General features: G+C 38.7%; 4 protein-coding genes across 7 annotated transcripts; 1 reads left to right on the forward strand and 3 right to left on the reverse strand.

The window, feature by feature from the left end:
- Positions 1-1,897: 1,897 nt before the first annotated feature.
- Positions 1,898-7,513, reverse strand: LOC141844833 (putative SWI/SNF-related matrix-associated actin-dependent regulator of chromatin subfamily A member 3-like 1). Its single transcript, XM_074732822.1, has 3 exons — positions 6,086-7,513; positions 5,322-5,628; positions 1,898-2,906 (listed from the first exon to the last, which is right to left on the reverse strand). The coding sequence occupies exons 1-3, from the start codon at positions 7,511-7,513 to the stop codon at positions 2,095-2,097; spliced, it is 2,547 nt and encodes an 848-aa protein (XP_074588923.1). The 3' UTR covers positions 1,898-2,094.
- A 407-nt stretch (positions 7,514-7,920) lies between these two features.
- LOC141845148 (uncharacterized) lies at positions 7,921-11,232 on the reverse strand. Of its 4 annotated transcripts, none has more exons than XR_012603225.1 (4): positions 10,212-11,232; positions 9,407-9,450; positions 8,600-8,681; positions 7,921-8,055 (listed from the first exon to the last, which is right to left on the reverse strand). XR_012603225.1 is itself a non-coding variant. In XM_074733198.1 (1 exon), the coding sequence occupies exon 1, from the start codon at positions 11,100-11,102 to the stop codon at positions 10,233-10,235; it is 870 nt and encodes a 289-aa protein (XP_074589299.1). In that variant the 5' UTR covers positions 11,103-11,232; the 3' UTR covers positions 10,076-10,232. The 4 variants fall into 4 exon arrangements, 1 of the variants encoding a protein (XP_074589299.1); XR_012603224.1 differs by having other exon boundaries at positions 8,600-9,070; XR_012603223.1 differs by having other exon boundaries at positions 8,600-9,450.
- Positions 11,233-12,232: 1,000 nt separating this feature from the next.
- LOC141845369 (eukaryotic peptide chain release factor subunit 1-3) lies at positions 12,233-15,832 on the reverse strand. The gene is made up of 2 exons (XM_074733434.1): positions 15,581-15,832; positions 12,233-13,957 (listed from the first exon to the last, which is right to left on the reverse strand). The coding sequence occupies exon 2, from the start codon at positions 13,920-13,922 to the stop codon at positions 12,609-12,611; it is 1,314 nt and encodes a 437-aa protein (XP_074589535.1). The 5' UTR covers positions 13,923-13,957; positions 15,581-15,832; the 3' UTR covers positions 12,233-12,608.
- Positions 15,833-17,924: 2,092 nt separating this feature from the next.
- LOC141845160 (co-chaperone protein p23-1-like) lies at positions 17,925-19,899 on the forward strand. The gene is made up of 6 exons (XM_074733209.1): positions 17,925-18,055; positions 18,613-18,799; positions 18,885-19,047; positions 19,158-19,192; positions 19,274-19,370; positions 19,593-19,899. Exons 1-6 carry the CDS (start codon positions 18,051-18,053, stop codon positions 19,673-19,675), a joined length of 570 nt encoding a protein of 189 aa, XP_074589310.1. The 5' UTR covers positions 17,925-18,050; the 3' UTR covers positions 19,676-19,899.
- Positions 19,900-20,026: the final 127 nt, after the last annotated feature.

Genomic DNA, 20,026 nt, shown 5'->3' on the forward strand with positions numbered 1-20,026 from the left:
TATCGAGACTATCAAACAATAAATACTTTATATGATACTTTAAAAAGATAAAATTGATACTTTAATTTAAGGGAAAAAATATTTTGATAAGAAAATAAATATAAAATTGTCAATAAAAAACACTCAACCCAAACTCAAATTTGAAAATTATAAATCCATGCTTGAATAACCCAATCCACCAAAATAACTTGATCAACCCAATTAATTTTTTTTTACTATTTATCTGATAATTCACTTCTATATTAATATTTTAACATTGTAATACTAACCTTCTATCATTAATATACATAAATATTTTAATTTTTAAAATAAAATAAAATTTAATCTTAAAATAACTTCTCCAATCTAAATTCAACTCAAACCGTATCAAATCAAAAAAAAAAAAAGTCAGATTTCAAATCCAATCTAATTTAACCCAAACTTTAAAACCTCCAACTTGATATTTTTCAAATCAACTGGATTAGATTCATTTTTGACACCCCTAAATAAAAATATTAAAAAAAATATTTGACATATCACTTCAAATCGGGCAAGCTCGACCGCGACACTGTACCTAACCCAATCATAACCTTCATTTTAGTCATTATATTATAAGTTTGGTCAAACCGTGTTAAGTCTGATAGGTAGAATGATAATACGTTGCCAAAAAAACCAAAAAAAAAAATTGTGAGACAAAGTTTAGATGAAATAACATCTTAAAAATAATTACGAATCAATTACTTATTTAGTGTAACAAAATGAAAATATATGGAATAATTCGATCCAGTAAATTACAGGGGAAGCAAACAATAGATAAATCACATTTTAAATAGAAAAATAAAATAAAGAATGCATAAAATATCAATAAACTTCTAGAGGCACAACATATAAATCTATTCTTACAGAAATTTTTGTCAACTTTTTTTTTTTTAAACTAGTTTACTATTTAGCAAGTCAACTATTGAATTTATCACAAATGCTAGTGGTTAGGAAAACTCACCAATAAACAAAAGTAGTTTACTATTTAGCAAGTCAACTATTAATCTCTAAACATCACTGCAATATCCAGACGATTTCAAATGCTTCAATTAATATCTTCTTAATTGAATGATTGATTCATTGAATCAAAGCACTGAAGCCAATCACGGCTATAAATAAACAAACATCATACTAAATTTTCTAGACAATTTAATATTAATCAAGCATCAAAAACTAAATAAAAATGAAAGACGTTGACTTCTGTGGTGAATTAAAATGAAGAAGCAAAGCATTGATCTGATTATTTCTTTGCCTCAACTTGACTCAAATTAGCCAATTAATTTCATCACGCCTTCCTAATTAGACTGATAATAAATAAAGAGCTATTCATGTCTTCGTCTACCAAATAGAAAAGTAAAGAAAATAATAAATACATCAAAAAATAAAGCACTTGCATCTTGAGAGTCAACATGAAAGACCTGGAGAAAACCACCATGTAAGAGAGATTTGAACAGTCGATTGATCGCCGAAGAGGAAAGGAGAGACAAACAATGGAGGGATTTTGAAAGAAAAAGGCCAGAACAGTAGAATATAATTGTTGATTACCAAGAAGAAAAAAAATGAGATTGTAGCAAGCAAAGGAGTTTTAGCATGATCGAGTTTGTTTGAGCAAGGTGTATAATAAGTTAAAAGGCAGGTAATCTGGGGTGCAATTTATCTGGGAGTTCCAGAAAATAGATGCAACAACAGGAATATTATTCCATTCAGGATAAATTTTTAGCAAATAATTGTTCATGAGTTTGGTCTGAAAACGAGCAAGAAGTAACAATTTTTACATAATTACTAGTCTGCTCATTTTCTTAAAATAACTATTCTATTCCGTGAAACACATCGAGGGTACTTAATAAATACTATCCAAAATTTTATCACTAATACCATCTATATTTCTGGCTCCAGCCCATATAAATCCTTAAAGGAAACAGCTGAAAGAAAACCTACAATTTTGATGATTCACACCTTAATGGTCACGTTATATATCATTTTCATACCGATTCAAGGAAAGATAGCAAAATTTCATGTGGACGCTAAGAGTTTTACCTTCTCAAAAGTAGCCGTCTGAAATGATGAGATGTTCGCTTAGATGTGCATCATAATGCGTAAATCTTCAATGCGCATTCGCTGTTGATCGTTTGTTGATTTCTTCCCAAAAGCACCACTCGCTAATGTCTTCTTCTTTTCCTGCAACATCAGAATCCTCTCCTCGATGCTGTCCTTCACTATCATCCTCACGACCTTCACTTCTTCACGTTGCCCAATTCTATGCACTCTGTCCATCGCTTGCTCCTCGACTGCAGGATTCCACCATGGCTCGAAAAGGTAGACTCGGGATGCTGCTGCGAGGTTTATTCCAGCGCCTGCAGCCTTTAGACTGGCGAGTAGAATCATTGGTGTTCCAGGACCAGATGCTGTGAATTTCTTTATCACCTCAGTCCTCTTTTTTGTGCTCATCGAACCATCCAATTGCAAAACCACAAAACCAGCTTCCTCAAGTGGCTCTTGAAGCAAAATAAGCATCTTCCTGAACTGTGAGAAGATGACAGATTTTGTTGAGGGATTCTGCTCCTTGTCTGCTAACAGAAGTTTCAACAAGGTAGTGATTTTTGAAGATAATGGCTTATTTCTTGAGTGAGCTTTTGACACATCGTCATTGAAGGATTTTGTTTGTGGCACCACAAAAAGGTCAGTTTTCGATAAGGAATGACGACAGATGGGACAACGGGCATTGACCTGTTTTAGAGTTTTCAGTATGCAGGTTTGACAAAATATGTGAGCACAGCAAGTAATGACCGTCCTCTGAGGTGGAGAAAGGCAAACTGGACAATCAAAATCATCTCCTTCATCAACCAAGGATGCTAATTTCTTAAGCAACTCTGGGTTCTGAGAAACGTCTGCAGGAGAATTAACACCTCTTGAGTTAGATATGATAAAAAAATGGAGAAATGGTCACATGGCAAAACTGAAAGAGAAGATATTGAAGCCAGTAGAATAAGGAAACTAGTTTATTATCAATTGTCTAAGTTCACATATACAGATAGCTTTTTTGCTCTGTTGATATTTCAATCTATGATGTTCACTAATGAGCCTGTGATAGGTCAATTTGTCCAAACTTGAATAAAATAAGACCAATGTATAATTTTAGAACAAATAGATGAATGGATACTTCACAAGTAAAAGAAAATAAGGAATACAGCAAGGTAAGACAACTTTGTTTGCTTTCAACCAGTGAAATTCACAAACAATGGGAAACAAATATTAAATTACAATTTCTCTCAAATTTTAAAGCGTCCTTGTTCTCAAGTTTGTGGCTTCAATCAGTAAAACATTAAAAAAAACAATAAATAGGCAGTAAATCTAATTGCATAGCTAAGAATGAAACTTTCTTGCTAATTTCTGGAAACTGTTAATACAATGACTCACTATAAAATCTTTAAGTGCCAAAGTTAATTGATGTGCTATGTTTGTTTGTTATCGTAGTTAAACAAACATGGTCATTGCTCATCAAAGAGTTATGACATAATACAGTTAACAAATTTTATTGTCCGCTGATTTATTTTAAGAACACAATTTTCGACATAACTTGGGAAACCCATATATAATTTTAGACAAAGGCCTAGCAAGCAACTAGGTCTTGGCCATAAAAGACTTTGCAGCCTCAAAACACTTCAAATTTTAGAGCGAATTCTACCACTGTTCCAACAATCCTTGCATTTTTTTTCACCTAATTTCAGGTCATTGAAAATAATGTCAAGAGTCATTGAAATTTCATCCAATTTTAAGCAGAAATTCGAAGACAAAGGAAGGTAAAGTCCAATCCCTAGTTTAGAATCAGTTCTTAATTCTTGTAACTCCACAACCACCCATAACATGTACCATCTACTAAAAGTTTTCCTGGTAACCTCATGCCAAATTCATGTATAGCAGTCCATCATATCTCACGTCGATCTCCTTCCTAGCAAAATAGGCAACCAATGTTTTTACAAGTGCATGCAAATGACATGGTACAATGATATAGTCTTGCAAACAATGATATAGTCTTGCAAAGAGTTTAATGGAAATTCATGTAGTTGATCCTAAATAGGTGAGACAAACACCATTTACATACAAAGAGCAACAAATATATTAAAGATAAATTAGTCTATTATAACTTAGTTTGCAACCAAAGTTAAATAATTTTCAAAAAGTTAAATCAATGAACACAATCTAATAATGTAGTTTACATCTACCACTTAATAAATAATAAAATACTAATAAGAAAAAACATGTGTCCATAGAAAGAGCTCAGAAATCTGTGTTTAATATTTTATTAAAGGACTCATCAATTATCACATACAGTATTATGATGATCACGAGAATAATTTTTTAGTCCTTTAATCTTAACACTCAATCTCTTCATCTGAGTCAAGTTGTGGTTCTCTATCTTTTTTATTATTTCTGAGGCTCTCCTTAAACACTTAGAATCAATCCCAAGCCAGGATGAATGAAGTGTTGAATTAGGCCCTGAGAATAAATGTAAATTATTTCAAAACACTCATGAGCATAGATACCAAATCATTGATAAATATTCCTTAATTCAAATAGCTCATTAGTTATCAAAGCTTATACAACTAATACTCATATCAGTTATACTCTATATTTAGCTTATTCTGAATGACTAACCCTTTACAGTTGTGATCTTTGCAGCTATGGATGTCACATCCCATTTTGTTGATTCTTTGTATTTCTATTAACTAAATATAGATATAGATCATCTAAAATGAACAGAAACCTATATCTGATTCCTGCAATATAAGTTTGCTCAAAATGAATAAAACTGATCTGGCTATGGAAGGGAATTAAAAAGCAATACGGACAGCTCATAGGCACAATCGATGTGAATTAGGAATGATGGAGAAAAGATAAAGGCCAGGTAGATAAAATAGTGGAAGGAGAGCATGAAGATGAGTCATTGATGAATTGACACATGGCAGTCTAAAATTCTAAAAACAAAAATAAAACCAAACAGAGAAGCTTGATATATTAGTTGCATGGCTTTATATATATATATATATGAAATTTATCAGCAACATTGCTGTTATAGTTGCTATAGTCATAGTTGTATAGTGTCAATTTCCATTTGCATGACTCTTATTTTGTTTGTTTGAATAACTTAAATTATAGTCTGATTGTTCGGCGAATAGATTCAATAAATAATTCATCCATTTTAGCAGGAACTAAATGAAACTGATTTTCAGTCATGTTTTCTCTTAATGCAATTTTCAAATATGAAAGCAATATCAAACTTGCAAATAAAGATGACATGTTACCTTCAAGGGCACTGGGTGGAAGGAAAGATTGGATGCCTGAAGGGCACAACTCCACGTCGTTGCAAATCTGCCTTAGTCTTAGTAATATATGAAGCACAGTCGAATAATTACGCAGTATAGTGTCCGTATCAAGGTACTCTCTGAGAGTGTTTTGAGCTTCAGATTCAACATGGTCATAATATTCTCGTTCCTCAGCAGATAGGTTTACACAACAGGTTACGATAGTTTTGCGTGGAAGCCCAACCACACCTTCACTTCCATCTTCTGCATATTTTGTCCTCCGCAAGGATATTGTTCCTATCAAGGCCTGGCAGACTCAGAGAGAAAAAGCTTGATAACTGAAACAGCAACTTAGTTAATCCAGTCTAATCTTCTGAGATACAATTATCATATGGTTTTAAAAATGGTAAAAAAAAAGGTAGGTAAACTGTCCTAAATTAATTTAAGGTTACTTTGCAAGCAGCTATGAGATACAAAAACCATGTATGATAGTCATACAATTTTCGTCAATTTCCTATTAAAGAATGCAACTATTTTGTGCAGGAATTTTCTCCCATATCCTACAAGAAAAATCAATCTCAAGTCATGCTTCTTTTTTCATCAGTGTATATGGTTGTCGCTTTATGATGAACTGAGGTTCCAATGGTTTGGCTAGTCACGTTTTGGAAGTCAGTTAGAATGAACTAAGGTTCTTCTCTGTGCTAGTTGATCGTGAACAGAGAAAAACACGCATACAGAATTTGTTAAAATCAGAAATCAGTTACCTGTAGGCGAGCTATCCCGCTCTTTTCCCTTTGATAAAGTGGGCGCTCAATCAAGTTCTGCCAGTAGCTCTTGATTGCAAATGGTTGAAATTTCAAGAAAGCCATAAGCGAAAACAAATCAAAAGAACTATTCTGAATAGGCGTCCCTGTCACTGCCCACCTTCTCTCAGATTTCAGAGCAATGACGGCCTTTGTTTGCTTAGCTGCAGAATTTTTTATCAAGTGAGCTTCGTCAAGAATAACTCTGTACCACTCTATTTCCTTCATAGGACAGTTAGACTCATTGAACTCAGCAGACAAAGTGGCATAGGTTGTCATGACAATGTCATGTTTCAAAAGCACCTCGGGGTCCTGTGTGCGATCTCCATGATACAAATACACTTTCAAGCTCCCAGGCTTGGTGTGTTCTTCCAATTGAGTTATCCATGATGTGAAAACAGAAGGAGGACAAACAACCAATGTCGTTTTAGGTCCCAAGGCATCTTCAGTCTGCGTGACTCTTCCACCATCAAGTTTGCGTCTTTTTCGTGGAGCAGCAGTTTTCTTACCAGACTTTGACTTTCTATTAGAAGATCTTAGCCTTTCATGTTCTTCCTGAAGATTTGACGAAGAGGAACTAGGAAAGCCACCAGACTTGTCAGTGGCAATCAAAGAAAGTAGAGTAAGAGTCTTTCCTAAACCCATGTCGTCGGCGAAGATCCCACCTTTCAGCGTCTCTGGCCTCTCTGAGGTCTCATGATTCGTCAACACATTCACAAAAGTTCCATTCCTCGCCTCCCAAAACGGAGGCAGGTCAGACGAATTCTCCCTCCCAACCAACCACCCCAACCCTTCTTTCTGGTGCTCGAACAGCTCTGACAAAATAATGTCTTTCGGGGGCTCCAAAGGCGCAAATTTCCCCTCATCAACCTTTCCAACAAGGGCGAAGATCTCGTCAACGCTCTTGCTGCCCTTCCCTGACTTGGACTTCTTAGAACATTCTTCCTGTATGATGACCGCCTCCGAAAGACCGAACTCATGGTCGCCGTACTCGATGAGCTCAAGCCCTCCCTCGGAGACGGCGGCGCGGACAATCGGAATCGCGTCGGGGCGGGCAAAGAGGTGGATTTGGCAGGGGAGGCGGTAGGGGTTCCGATTCTTGGAAGGCGGTTTAGGCACGATGGCCTCCACGGTGACGAGGTGCGAGTCGATGAGGGGCGCGAGGGCGGCGGCGGCGCCGCGCTGGATGTGGCCAACCTGGACAGTGCGAGTGTTGAGTACCTTGATGGCATTGGGATCGTAAGGGTTGAGGGGCTCGCGGACGAGGCCGACCATCTCCCGGCCTCTGATGACGCCGGAGTAGTGGCGCAGGCCGACGATGTCAGCGAGGACGAAGCCGACGAGAACCGCATCAGAGGGAAGCTCCTGCGACTCGTCCATGGAGGCCATCGGCCGGAAGGGTTCAGCGGCGGGTTTCGGGAGAGTTTTAAAAGCCACACAAAGCCGTGCAAAGCACGTGCGAGCGCGACAGCGGTGCGCTCTATCATATCTACTTCACTAAGAAAATACATTACAACAATTATTTAAAAAAATAAAATAAAATAATTATCCTCATAAATTATTTACATGTAATAACAAATAAATGGCATGATTAAGAACAGACTACATATTAACAACAATATAATAAATCGCAATAATACTGAATAAAGTTGTAATGATGATCCATATTAGAAACACACTTGCAACAATGGTTCCTGAATGAATAAGAGAACTGAGAAATGTAACAAAATTTACAAAACTAAGTTAAGTTAATGGTCACTACACAAGTAGTTAATCTTTTTTTCCTCTTGGAAGAACATCTCGTCGTCGTCGTCGTCGTCGTCGTTACTATTATGTTATAGGCATGTAGTTGCTCCAAGGATCCATTGCAATACCGCAAAGATAGCAGTGTTGCAGGGTTTCAAACTTCAGATTTAAGAGCAAGATGAAACCTGTACTGCACAGTGCCATCAAAGATAGTCACAACGATATAGAGTAGAGAGTTGATGAAATCAAAAGAACTTGTTAGGTGATGCACATGCTGATGATGCATTCTCTATAGCTAAAATTATCCTGAAATGAAAAAGGATCCGATCTTGATAATTTGAGGTACAGGGAATACTAAAGGCATAAATTCAAGACTAGATAGACCAAAAAGTGCATACCGTTCCTCCAGGAAATATCAACACTGCTCATCACAATACAATGCAGTCACCTATTGAGTCATTGTCTAAGAAATAAGCAGGAGTGGTATATTAAATGCAGATCAAACCATTTTGTGGTTAAAGGGATGCGCATTTGAAAAATGGTTTGAACCGGATTCTAAACCTCAGCTCACTAGTTTTCTGATTTGCATACATATTATTAATGAAGCACCATCTGCTACCATTGTACATGGAAGTTCCATAAGGGTATTAACCTTATAACCAGATTTAAACAAGACTAAGAAAGCAAGACACTGCAACAATGAAGAAAAAAACAGCAGCACTGTATCACCTATAAGCAAGAACATATGTTTCATGGATAGTGTTCACCATTGCTTGTTGTCCAATTCCTTCCACCTCCTCTGAATCATTGTCTAAGAAATAACCAGGAGCGATATATTAATTCCAGATCAAACCATTTCATGGTTAGAGGAAGGGGTGGGTGCATTTGAAAAACAGTTTAAACAAGATTCTAAACCTCAACTCACTAGTTCTCTGATGGGCAACCATATTACTAATGAAGCACCACCAGTTACCATTGTACTTGGAAATTCCATAAGAATATATTATTAGCCTATAATTGGACTCAAACAAGACTAAGAAAGCAAGAAACTATAACAGTGAACAATAATTCTATCAACTTATCTACTATTTTAAACAAAAACAGCAGCACTGTATCACCTATAAGCAAGAACATATATTTCATGGACAGTGCTCAACGTTGCTTCCTGTCCAATTCCTTCCACCTCCTTTGAGTCATTGTCTAAGAAATAAGTAGGAGTGATATATTAAATCCAGATCAAACCCTTTCATAGTTAGAGGAAGGATGTGCATTTGAAAAATAGTTTAAACAAGATTCTAAACCTCGGCTCACTAATTCTCTGATGTGCAAACATATTACTAATGAAGCACCACTAGTTACCATTGAACTTGGAAGTTCCATAAGTATTAACCTATAATTGGACTTAAACAATACTAAGAAAGCAAGACATTACAACAGTAAGAAAAAACTCTACCAACGTATCTACTATTTTAAACAAAAAACAGCAGCATTGTATCACCTATAAGCAAGAACATATATTTCATGGATAGTGCTCACCGTTGCTTCCTGTCCAATTCCTTCCACCTCCTCTGAATCATTGTCTAAGAAATAAGTAGGAGTGATATATTAAATCCAGACCAAACCATTTCATAGTTAGAGGAAGCGGTGTGAATTTGAAAAATAGTTTAAGCAAGATTCTAAACCTCAGCTCATTAGTTCTCTGATGTGCAAACATATTATTAATGAAGCACCATTAGTTACGATTGTATATGGAAGTTCCATAAGAGAATTAACCTATAATTGAACTTAAACATGACAAAGAAAGCAAGACACTACAACAGTGGGAAAAAAAAACCCCTACCAATGTATCTACTATTTCAAACAAAAACAGCAGCACTGTATCACCTATAAGCAAGAACATATGTTTCATGGATAGTGCTCCTGATACCATTGCTTCCCAGTTCAATTCCTTCCACCTCCTCTGAATCATTGACTAAGAAATAAGTAGGAGTGGTATATTAAATCCAGATCAAACCATTTCATGGTTAGAGGAAGGGAATGTGCATTTGAAAATAGTTTAAACAAAGATTCTTAACCTCAGCTCACTAGTTCTCTGATGTGCAAACATAATATTAATGAAGCACCATTAGTTACCATTGTACTTGGAAGTTCCATAAGAGTATTAGCCTATAATTGGACTTAAACAAGACTAACGTATCTACTATATTAAACTCAACCAACGTATCTACTATATTAAAATTGTACTTGGAAGTTCCATAAGAAAGCAAGACACAACAACAGTGAAAAAAAAACTCAACCAACGTATCTACTATTTCAAACAAAAACAGTAGCACTGTATCACCTATAAGCAAGAACATATGTTTCATGGATAGTGCTCCTGATACCGTTCCTTCCCTGTCCAATTCCTTCCACCCCCTCTGCAGTTTCCCCAAGGATCATTGTTCGATTGGTAATGGCTGGTTTGGTACTTGGGTCTGATGTGTCTTGGCCCCCAGCGACCCCCTCCATCCCTTTTTCTTCCATTTCTTCTACCATGATCAGAAATCCTGTTCTTGTTTTCCCAGGTTCCCCATTGAGCATTTCTCCTGTTGTCTTCAGCAACAAAATCGGACCTTCCGCCACCACTACTCCAGGGATCACCCTGATTCCACGCATCAGCAGATCCATCACGGTTCAAGCGATTTGGCTCGGGCACTTCGTTCCATCCGGTCGAGTGATCCCATGCGTCGACAACTCCGCCGCAGTTCAAGGGATTAGGCTCGAGCACCTCGTCCCACCCGGTCGGCCGGATGTCTTCAAGAAGAACCCTATCGCCTGTAGTCAATGCAGCGGCGGCGTCATCCGGTTCGCTGTACTGCGGCGGCGGCTTCTCCAGGTCGGCGATCAGCTCCGGATCGACGACGGCGTCGTAGTCGACCTCGTCGATGTACATGTCCGGGTCGGGGAGGGGGATGCCGCAGGGGCGTCCATGGTAGCGGGCGCAGTACCTGGCCTTGGAGTCACGGAGGGCCTCCGCCGCGGCAGAGTCGTCCCACCGCAGCACGCGCTCCTGCGTGTCGCCGGTCATCCACCGCTGGATCGCGCACAGCCGCTCCCACGGGATGCCGCACGCCTCGCTGCAGAACCGCCTCTCCCAGAGCGGGACCGGGTGCCCGTCGGCCGACCGCCGGTGGGGGCGCGGGGGCCGCGACGCCTCGGCGGACCATCCTTCGGCGCTGCTCCGATCGCCCATCCACCGATCGACGGAATTACGAAGCCCTAAGTGGACGGAAGCGTCTCCGACAAGGCTTCTCGGCGGAGTATTTATAGGGCGGAGGACGGCGAAAGTAGGACGCTTCACGGAGGATTACGAATCCAGGAAGGAACGAGGGTTCGAATGCGGCGACTTCGTTTTATTAACTAAACCTTTTTTTAGATAAAAAAAATATAATATAAATAAATCAATTAGAATACAATTATTAGTAATAAAATAGAAAACAAGATATAAAAAGATAGAATAAAATTATTTTATGTGATCTAGAAATCACGAATTTAAATAAGATAAAATTACATATAATAAATTCTTCTTTAAGATTCCTTATTGACCAGAGTTTCGTCTACTGTTCCTGTTTGAAGTCGTCACGAGATGAGTCACCAAATAACTAACTTCTGTGAAATAGTCATTGAAAACTCAAGGATAATTAAACCGACTGAAAAACTTATGAAACTTAAAAGACAAGAAGAGAATGAGATGTTTTTAGAAGGGAGATCAGAAGATGTTTTGACTCAGCCATTCTGACACTTAAGTTAGGTCTCCAGTGGAGGAGATAGAGAAGAAGAACAGTAGATGAGCATATACATAGGGTACGTGTGCTTATGCCTTTGTCTGTGAGGGCGGACTCCTTTTAAATAGTGCAATAGAAATAGGATGTCACATTCACGTCCCATATTATAAAAGGTTATACTCTCGTGCCAGCCCGTACTGCTCATGCTGTTATTTGGTGTCAAAGGATTTGATCTGTTGAGATGATGTAGTGGGCATTGAGTCGAGGGAGTCAAATCATCTAGGACTCGGGCTTCAAGGAGAACTAGCGAATCAGATCAATCGACCTTCATGAGGAAAACCCGATGAGTCGAGATGTTATGTCCATCTCTTTAATTTGACATGTCCCTTTCTAGTGAGGACAAGGTTTGACTTTAGGTAAGGAAATCAAAAGGGACTGGTTAAAATCAAAAGGTTGCTTCCCTGAATTCATGGCTCATTCCTTAAGAGGATCAAACAATACCATGAATAGAGGATGACTACTGACAAATAGCTTCTATTGTGATCAAATTGCAACCATCATCGAAATGAATGTATGACGACAATCAAGGGAGATGAAATAGTACAAGCAGTTGTAGTAGATACAAAATCGATATCGAAACCCAAACAGAGTCACAGATAAACTGTGGGAGTCTTAAAAATCAAGACAAGTTTGATTTTAGCTACACCAGAATTAAGCTTCCCAATCGAATCTAGATCTGAAATTCCAGTCTCTAAACCTCAACCAAAGAGAAGGTCCTACTAGTTCAGAATCTGAACCATCACCGATCACCGGTCTTCCGATCGAGAACTTGAAATGCACATGCTGTGTGTGTGTATGCACCATGAGCTGAGCTTCATAGCATTTGCGGACGGGAGCAGGATGAAGTGATTTGCTGGCAGTGCAGTGTGAGGGTGTCTTTTCCCTGGCCGGCTGGGGCTTGGCATTGCTGATTGCTAGTCGGAGTCTTCGTACACCTCTCCATCATCAGACAACTCGTCGAGGGACCTCATGTCGAGCTGATAGCGCAGGATGCCACCGATGCCACCGAAGCCCCTGCAGAACTGTGAACCCTCTTGAGATTTGTTGGTGACAAACTCCAATGTGCAACCGAAACGCTTGTATTCGTTGGCGAACCACTCTAGAAGTGACATTTTCTCCTGGACCTCTAGTTCTGCATTGCTAGCAGGGTCCCGGAAGTTGCTTTGGTCAGCTTCTTGATCCTTGTTCAAGTGCTTTATTATAATTTCCGCGGTAGCACTGTTCTTGAGCACGTATCGATTGATATCCAAATTTTCCCACACAATCAAGGTCTCCACAGCTCCCATTTCAAGAGCCTTTAGAGTGTCGTCCACACCGAAAACATATTTTCCGGTGTCCTGACTTATTTCTTCGAAATACTTCCCTATCAACTTCTTTTCCTGTATGAATTTCACATTTGACAGAATCTCTGCTGACAACTCGATGGCCTGGTTGAAACCGTTCTCTCCTCCGTAAGAAACATCAACCACATTGAGGATTTTAACTTGAAGACGTTGATCGAACATGTCTGATTGGCTTAACTCTGTTTTAAAGTCAGCTGAACCAGCCAAGATCAGTCCGGCCACATTTGGCTGACTTGTAGCTGGGTTTATGAAGAACTGGGTGGCGAGTTCAGCTGTTTTTCGCACATAGTTGTGACGCTTTTCCATACGGAGCCGAGCAAACCGTAGTGCTGATTGCCCTCCGCGGCCATGCTTTTTCGGAAGATCAACTGTGAATTTGTGAAGCACCTCTCGTGTATTTCCACTCAATGTACCGAACAGAGTTCCATTACCATCCATAACTATGAAACCAAATTTGTCATCTGATTCCAGAAGTTCATTCAAAGCTTCGGTATGGAACTTGTTATCACAAAGGTAGAGCGAGACGTTAATGGGTTTAAAAGGCTCGAAATCAATCGTCACCTTCTTTTCCTTTCCGTCGTCAGTGACAATGGTACCAGTGTACAAAACCAGACCATTGGGAGGAACCTTGCTGTACAATTTCAGCCTCTGCTGAGCCGATGTAATGGCCGCCAGCACCGACTGTCGATTGACTCTACTTTTAATATTCGAAGCAGTTCCATATTCATCAGCCAGCATCTTGGTGACTCGAGCAATTTGATCGCGCGGTGGCATTATCAGAGAGATCATGCTTGTGCCATTACCTCTGGCAGATTCCAATGCCTTGATTAGTTTCTTGATCTTCCAGATCTGAATGTTCTTATCGGTTTCCTGACCATCTGCCATGTCTAGGAAATTCCTAGAATCTACACACTGATCACCTGTATAAGAGGCAAAATGCGAAGAGAAAAATCTAGTACGTGTAGATCGAACCAATAAAGAACTTCAAAAAAGATTCATCTCCACCATCAAGCGATGTACATCCTAAGTACACCTATGGTACTAATTCAGAGTTCAATATAAAGCTGCTTTGGTTCGAAATCGGAGTAGCAAACATGACAGCAAGTTGTGTGGTACTACTAAATATGAAGTCAAATATGATAAACCTAGGACGGAGACACAATCTCGTTATGTCAATACCATGTGGAACTTGATCTAAAGATTCATATTTTGAGGAATTTCATTCAAATCAGCTAGTGAGCAAGAAAGGCAAAGAGAAATTACTGCTCGGAAAAAAAAACATAGTACCAAAACTGTTTCACAAGGCAGCATCTCTATAATTCATCTCATTTTCGAGTTTTCCAACATTATGCTTCAACCAAAAACACGCAGCACAACTTATGCAAGCAATAACTAATATAAAGACGCCTGCCAACGACTTTAAAGCTAAGACCTTCCTAATGTTTCGACAACTTCATCATTGCAGATCAATTTCAGGCATTCGACAGCTCCAAAAAATTTAAATGGAAACGATCATGGTAAAATCTTATCAGCCAAAAAATTAAATTAAAATTCCAACCAAGTCAGTCATGTGTAAAAATATCATTCATAGAATATAAAATGGATAGTAAAACTGGAGAAAAACACTTAGAATCTTGTATGATTGTTGTGTCTCTTACGCTAAAAGCAAGTTTTATAAGATTGCATTATGTTTTGAATTAGAATTTTGGGCAATTACGAACACGGCCAAAGAAAAATTACTGCGATAAGGATGAGAATGCTAAGATGCATATGAGGAATTGAAAAAACACTACTATTTGTAGCTATGGAAGATAACAAAGGGTGCAAACATGTTCAGCAAAGATCAGTTGATTATATAGTTAGACAAGTTGAATCGACTAGAATTGAAGATTTGGTGTGATAGGAGGACATCAAACAAAACATCAGTTGGTACAAACACCACTTGATGATGATCAATTGATTCTATAGTTAGACAAGTTGAATGACTAGAATTGAAGATTTGGTGTGGTAGGAGGACATCAAACAAAACATCAGTTGGTACAAACATGGCTTGATGATGATCTCCAGAAAGATCCACAGAAGGTTGCAATAAGTCATTTTCTTCCATTATACTCAACAGAAACTGTATTCTTTACTTGTTATTGAAGTGAATCGAAGGATATTATAACAACAATTAGCCATATTCGAACTGTTAAAGGGGAAGCTACATGGATCTTATCCTGAAGTTGAAGAACATATAGCAAAAGAAGGAGCTAAAGGGGCAAAACTGTGGCGGATGAGATCTCAATCGAATTTGTTTAGGATTAGAATCCAGCTTCAAAGATTGAACCATGTATTCAACAAATAACTTCAAAGCGTAACAGATCTGACACACAGCACTCCGGGAGATAAGAACAATCCATTTTACGATAAAAAACACATGAGTTTCACAGCGAAATTAATCGACAACGACAAATCGTCGCATGAGGAGAAGGAATCATCAAAGTCTATGCCGAATAAAGAGAAATCTTAAACGGAAGAACGAGTGGCGGAGCAGGAATCACCTTTGGGCGGCGCTGCGGCGGCACAAGGAACGTTATCAAAAAGGGTTTCCCTTTGGATCGAAAGCGAGAAAAAGGTCCGACTTTTACACTTATACCCTCATCGTTCATCGAATTGGACTTTTCATACCGACAATAAAATATAGGAACATTTTCGAAAAGGTAATTCCATTCCTCGATCCTCTCCTCCGCCTGAACCAGCTCAAGCATGTCGCCGCCGACGTCAACTCGACAGCTCCTGCCGTTGCATCTATCGTAGGCTGGAAGAGTTTCTGACAAAGGATCGACTCCCGGTGAAGGACCATGAAAAGGTGGTTGCTTCAAGTGTTTCTTCTTGTTTTCTCTGCTGTATCCTTAATTCTACGAAAAAATGTCATCTTTTCCATTCATGTCGGTGAGTTCTTCAGGTCTGGAGCTTGACATTCACAATCTACGGTAATTTCTTCTCTGCATTACTTGATCTGGTTTCAATCAGAGATCTTTCGATCTCAATGCAGGTCTCTAGAAGTAGAAATTCAAACTGCAGAAGCTTCGATTTTCGATCAAATTTGTGCTACCGAGTTCAAGATCAGAAGGTTGTCCGAGTCTTCGGAGGCGGATCATGAACTACCATTTGCAGTCAGAAAAAGTATTGGCAGGTGGAGATTAGAATACTCACGTAGAATTCGGAGGTTCCACCTTAAATTAGTTAATCTTCTACCATCTTTGAATTCGAGATTGACCGCACCTTCTCTTCTTAAATTAAACCAAGCAAATTCCTCACAAGCAGACACATTGCATGGAAAATTCAACGCCCCTCCCATCGCTTCCTTCGCCAGCATTCAATCCCTCCATCTTTTTCCATGGCCGCGTCTCTTTTTCCGCGATCTGGAGCGGGGAAGAGGGAGCCAATGAGCAATGAAGCTCGAGAACATCTATAAAGAGATTCGATGGTAGAAAAGCTCGCGCCTTGCATGGAAATGGAGGAAGACAGGTGCGAGAGGCACCCAGAATGGAGGCGCTCCCTCGGCGTGTGCCCTCTCTGCCTCACTGAGAAGCTCTCCAACCTCTCTTCCGCTGATTCTTCTTCTTCTTCTTTGCCTTCGAATTCCAACAACTTATCTTCCTTCGTTCCTCCTCCTCTTCCTCCTCCTCCTCAGCATGGATTCGCCAGAACAAGGATTTCGGAGCTTCAACAAAAGCTTCTAAACCAGAGTCCAATGCTTTCGTCCGTGTTCGGGAGGCAGAAACAGAGAAAAGGGGAGGAGAAGAAGGCAAACAAATGGTGCTTCTGGTTCAAAATCAAACATTCAGAGAACATGACGGAGGTGCAGAGTTACTCCTTTAAGGGACGACGAGTTCTTGTTTGATGTTTGACAATCGAATTCTGTATTTAGCCTTGATTCATTTGAAGATCGAGTTCTCCAAATTAACATTTTTATTCCCTTTCATATCAAGTTCTTCACGTAGTTCATTGGAGAGGATCAAGTTCTTCATTCCTACAACAGTTTGTCAAAAAAAAAAAGTTTCTTATGATTTGTATATATTTCCCACTGATAGGGATCCTCCAAGTCATAATCCGGACCCGACCATTATCCCGATCAACAATTTGTCAAAGTTTCTTATGATTTGTATATATTCATGATCCTCCAACTCCAATAAAACCACTTTCCACCTCACAATTATTATTATTAGTAGTAGTAGGGTATAATCGAACCGAACTAGGAGGAACAGTAAGAGGTTCGAGCTCGATTCGTTTTTCCTAAGCTCGAGTTCGGTTCGAGTTCGATTCGAACTTGAATTTTTAAATTCGAATTCGGCTCATAATAAAATTAAATAGTTCGCGAACGACTCGAGCTCGGTTAAAAAATAACTCATTTTAAAATTATTTATATTTATTCGAAATGTTTAAATGAATATATTCGCAAGCTCATGAATCAAAACTATTAAACTCAAGTTCAGCTTGATAATATTTTTAAATTTAAAATTAGGTTCGAGTTCGGTTTATGGATTTGAATCAAACAAACTCAAATAAATATTTTTTCAAATCGAGATTCCAATAGTTCATGAGCAATTTGGCTTGTTTACCTCCCTAATTATTACTTGCATAGTAGAAAGTATTTATAAAGTTAGAAAATATATATTTTTTATATTAAATTATAAGAATAGAATATAATATTTTAAGAATAAAATAAAAATAAAAAAATTGGAAGAAAGGCTCTTTACCCTTCTTCGTCCGTACGGACAACGATGAGTATAAATCGGCCCACGGCTTGTAAGCCAGCCCAGCCCATATAAATGGACGGTTGAGATCGTTCTCAGGAAGCGGCGTCGATGGATCTTAAGAACTCTCTAGGTTTCCACCGAAGCTTCTCTTTCCCACGCCTTCTCTCTGTCTCAGTCTCGACGCTTTATTCATCGTTCGAATTTGCGCTTTACTCTTCGAAAAATTCCTCATCGATTCTCGCGGTCTCGTCCAACTTCCATATCGAAGATGAGGTAAGCCGTCGGCTCCTTATTTTTCTAATTTACGGTGGTTCTTTGCTCGATTGTTGTTGTTGTTTTGGGATTTTTGAGCATCGGGTTTGAGCTAGGGTTTTAGATTTTGAACACTGGTGGGCGTCGGAGAAACGGATGTGCTCCCTCTTCGATTCTATGTTTTTCTTTTTGCATGTTCAACTCCTGGATTTAAAAAATGTGTTTTTTTTTTCCTGTGGAATTTAGTCACGAGAGTCATTCACAACAACCGTATGAAGCACAGATTTGAGCGTCTGGAATCTTTTGGTATAGAATTTGCCAATTTCTTTGTACGTCTCTTGAAGTCTAGCTACTGGGAGAAAAAAAAGAAACTTGATTTAGATTCAGCAAATTACAATTTAATTCTCATGATTTCAGAGTATGTCTTGTTTTTTTAGGTCGCCATTTGCCTATACTTGTTTAAGTCCAGAGTTTGTTTCATAGCTAGCATAAACAAAATTTGTTTTTTAAATATAGGAAATGATTACCTTGTTGTTTCCATTTTGAATGATTGCCTTGTTGGTTTCCTGCATCTGTAGCCGACATCCATCTACAAAATGGGCACAAAGATCCGACACAATTTATCTTACAATTGAACTGCCGGATGCAAAGGATGTTAAGCTCACATTGCAGCCAGAAGGTCGTTTCTACTTCTCTGCAACTAGTGGAGCAGAGAACATTCCGTATGAGCTTGATTTCGAGTTGTTCGACAAGGTTAATGTTGATGTAAGTACCAAAAGAATCTGTTTGACTACAAATGTAATACCTTGAATTCACTATTCAAGCCCCTAGATTGGCATGAACATTGCAGGAGAGTAAAGAAGCTGTTGGCTTGAGGACCATAAACTACCTCATCAAGAAAGCTGAGAAGAAATGGTGGAGCAGGCTGTTAAAGCAGGGAGGGAAGCCTCCTGTCTATTTGAAAGTCGATTGGGACAAGTGGATTGATGAAGAAGATGAGAAGGAAAATAAATGTGATTACTTTCTCCTTTTGATATTTTGTTACTGTATACTGCAGGAGCAATTGAATTTTCATTCTTGAAACTCCTTCCATTTCTTGATTTGTTAATGTTTGTGTGTGCAGTCGAGGGCATGAATTTTGATGGCATGGACTTCTCGGTGGGTCATCTTGCCTAAATACGAAGGGAATGCTGTTGATCGATACTCATTGTAGATCCTCATCTTTGTTTTCATGTGCAGAACTTGAATATGGGTGGGGTTGACGACGAGCTTGATGGTGATGATGACGACGATGATGATGATGACGAGTTTGCACATCCTGCTGATAAGGATGGAGGTTGTTAGTTTTTCTATCGCTTGGCACGCAAAGAGCAACAATTTAGTTATCATCCTTGCTATTTTGTTTATATTCTCATTGAATGCCATTGAATAACACCCTTGTCTTGTTTATATTTTTGCTCACAATAAATCTTCTGATGCTTGTTTTTGAAATATTCATTCAATTGTGATGATTGTGATTGAGTTGTAGATTGCTGTTAATTTGATGTTGTTTCTTCAGATGATGATGATGATGATGCTGGGGAAGCCAAGCCAATTGGAGAAGAAACTACAGCTACCAGTGAATCTGAAAGCAAAGCCTGACTACATATCTAACACCCTTGTGGTTTTCTTTAGACCTCTTGGCTTCTCGTCTTCTTTTCGAAGTATGTCTTTCGCGAAACTCTTGCATTCTGAAGATGATCATGTCTTTTGCTTCGCGTCTTCTTTTCGAAGTATGTCTTCCGCGAAACTCTTGCATTCTGAAGATGATCATGTCTTTTGCTAAACGCATGTAATCTAGCAAATGTGGTATCTTGTTTTGAGCATGGCGTGTTTAAATTAACTAAATTCCAAATGCTAGTAGTTAGTTATATTTTCTTAAGCCAAAGGATCAAGGGAGTAAAAATGTGCAAGAGAAGAGTCCAAATGTTATGACACAGTCGAAGGCCATGC

This window comes from Curcuma longa, chromosome 14, assembly GCF_044706935.1.
Source record: "Curcuma longa cultivar G26 ecotype Majalengka, Jawa Barat chromosome 14, ITB_CL_G26_1.1, whole genome shotgun sequence".
NCBI classification, from domain to species: Eukaryota; Viridiplantae; Streptophyta; class Magnoliopsida; order Zingiberales; family Zingiberaceae; genus Curcuma; species Curcuma longa.

Coding starts and splice junctions, on each gene's coding strand:
- LOC141845160 (XM_074733209.1), top strand. Junction 19,048..19,157: donor AGATGAGAAGGAAAATAAAT/GTGATTACTTTC, acceptor TTGTGTGTGCAG/TCGAGGGCATGAATTTTGAT. Junction 19,193..19,273: donor TTGATGGCATGGACTTCTCG/GTGGGTCATCTT, acceptor TTTCATGTGCAG/AACTTGAATATGGGTGGGGT.
- LOC141845369 (XM_074733434.1), bottom strand. CDS start 13,922: ATGGCAGATGGTCAGGAAACCGATAAGAACATTCAGATCTGGAAGATC.
- LOC141844833 (XM_074732822.1), bottom strand. CDS start 7,513: ATGGCCTCCATGGACGAGTCGCAGGAGCTTCCCTCTGATGCGGTTCTC. Junction 5,629..6,085: donor GCGGGATAGCTCGCCTACAG/GTAACTGATTTC, acceptor TGAGTCTGCCAG/GCCTTGATAGGAACAATATC. Junction 2,907..5,321: donor TCCACCCAGTGCCCTTGAAG/GTAACATGTCAT, acceptor ATTCTCCTGCAG/ACGTTTCTCAGAACCCAGAG.
- LOC141845148 (XM_074733198.1), bottom strand. CDS start 11,102: ATGGGCGATCGGAGCAGCGCCGAAGGATGGTCCGCCGAGGCGTCGCGG.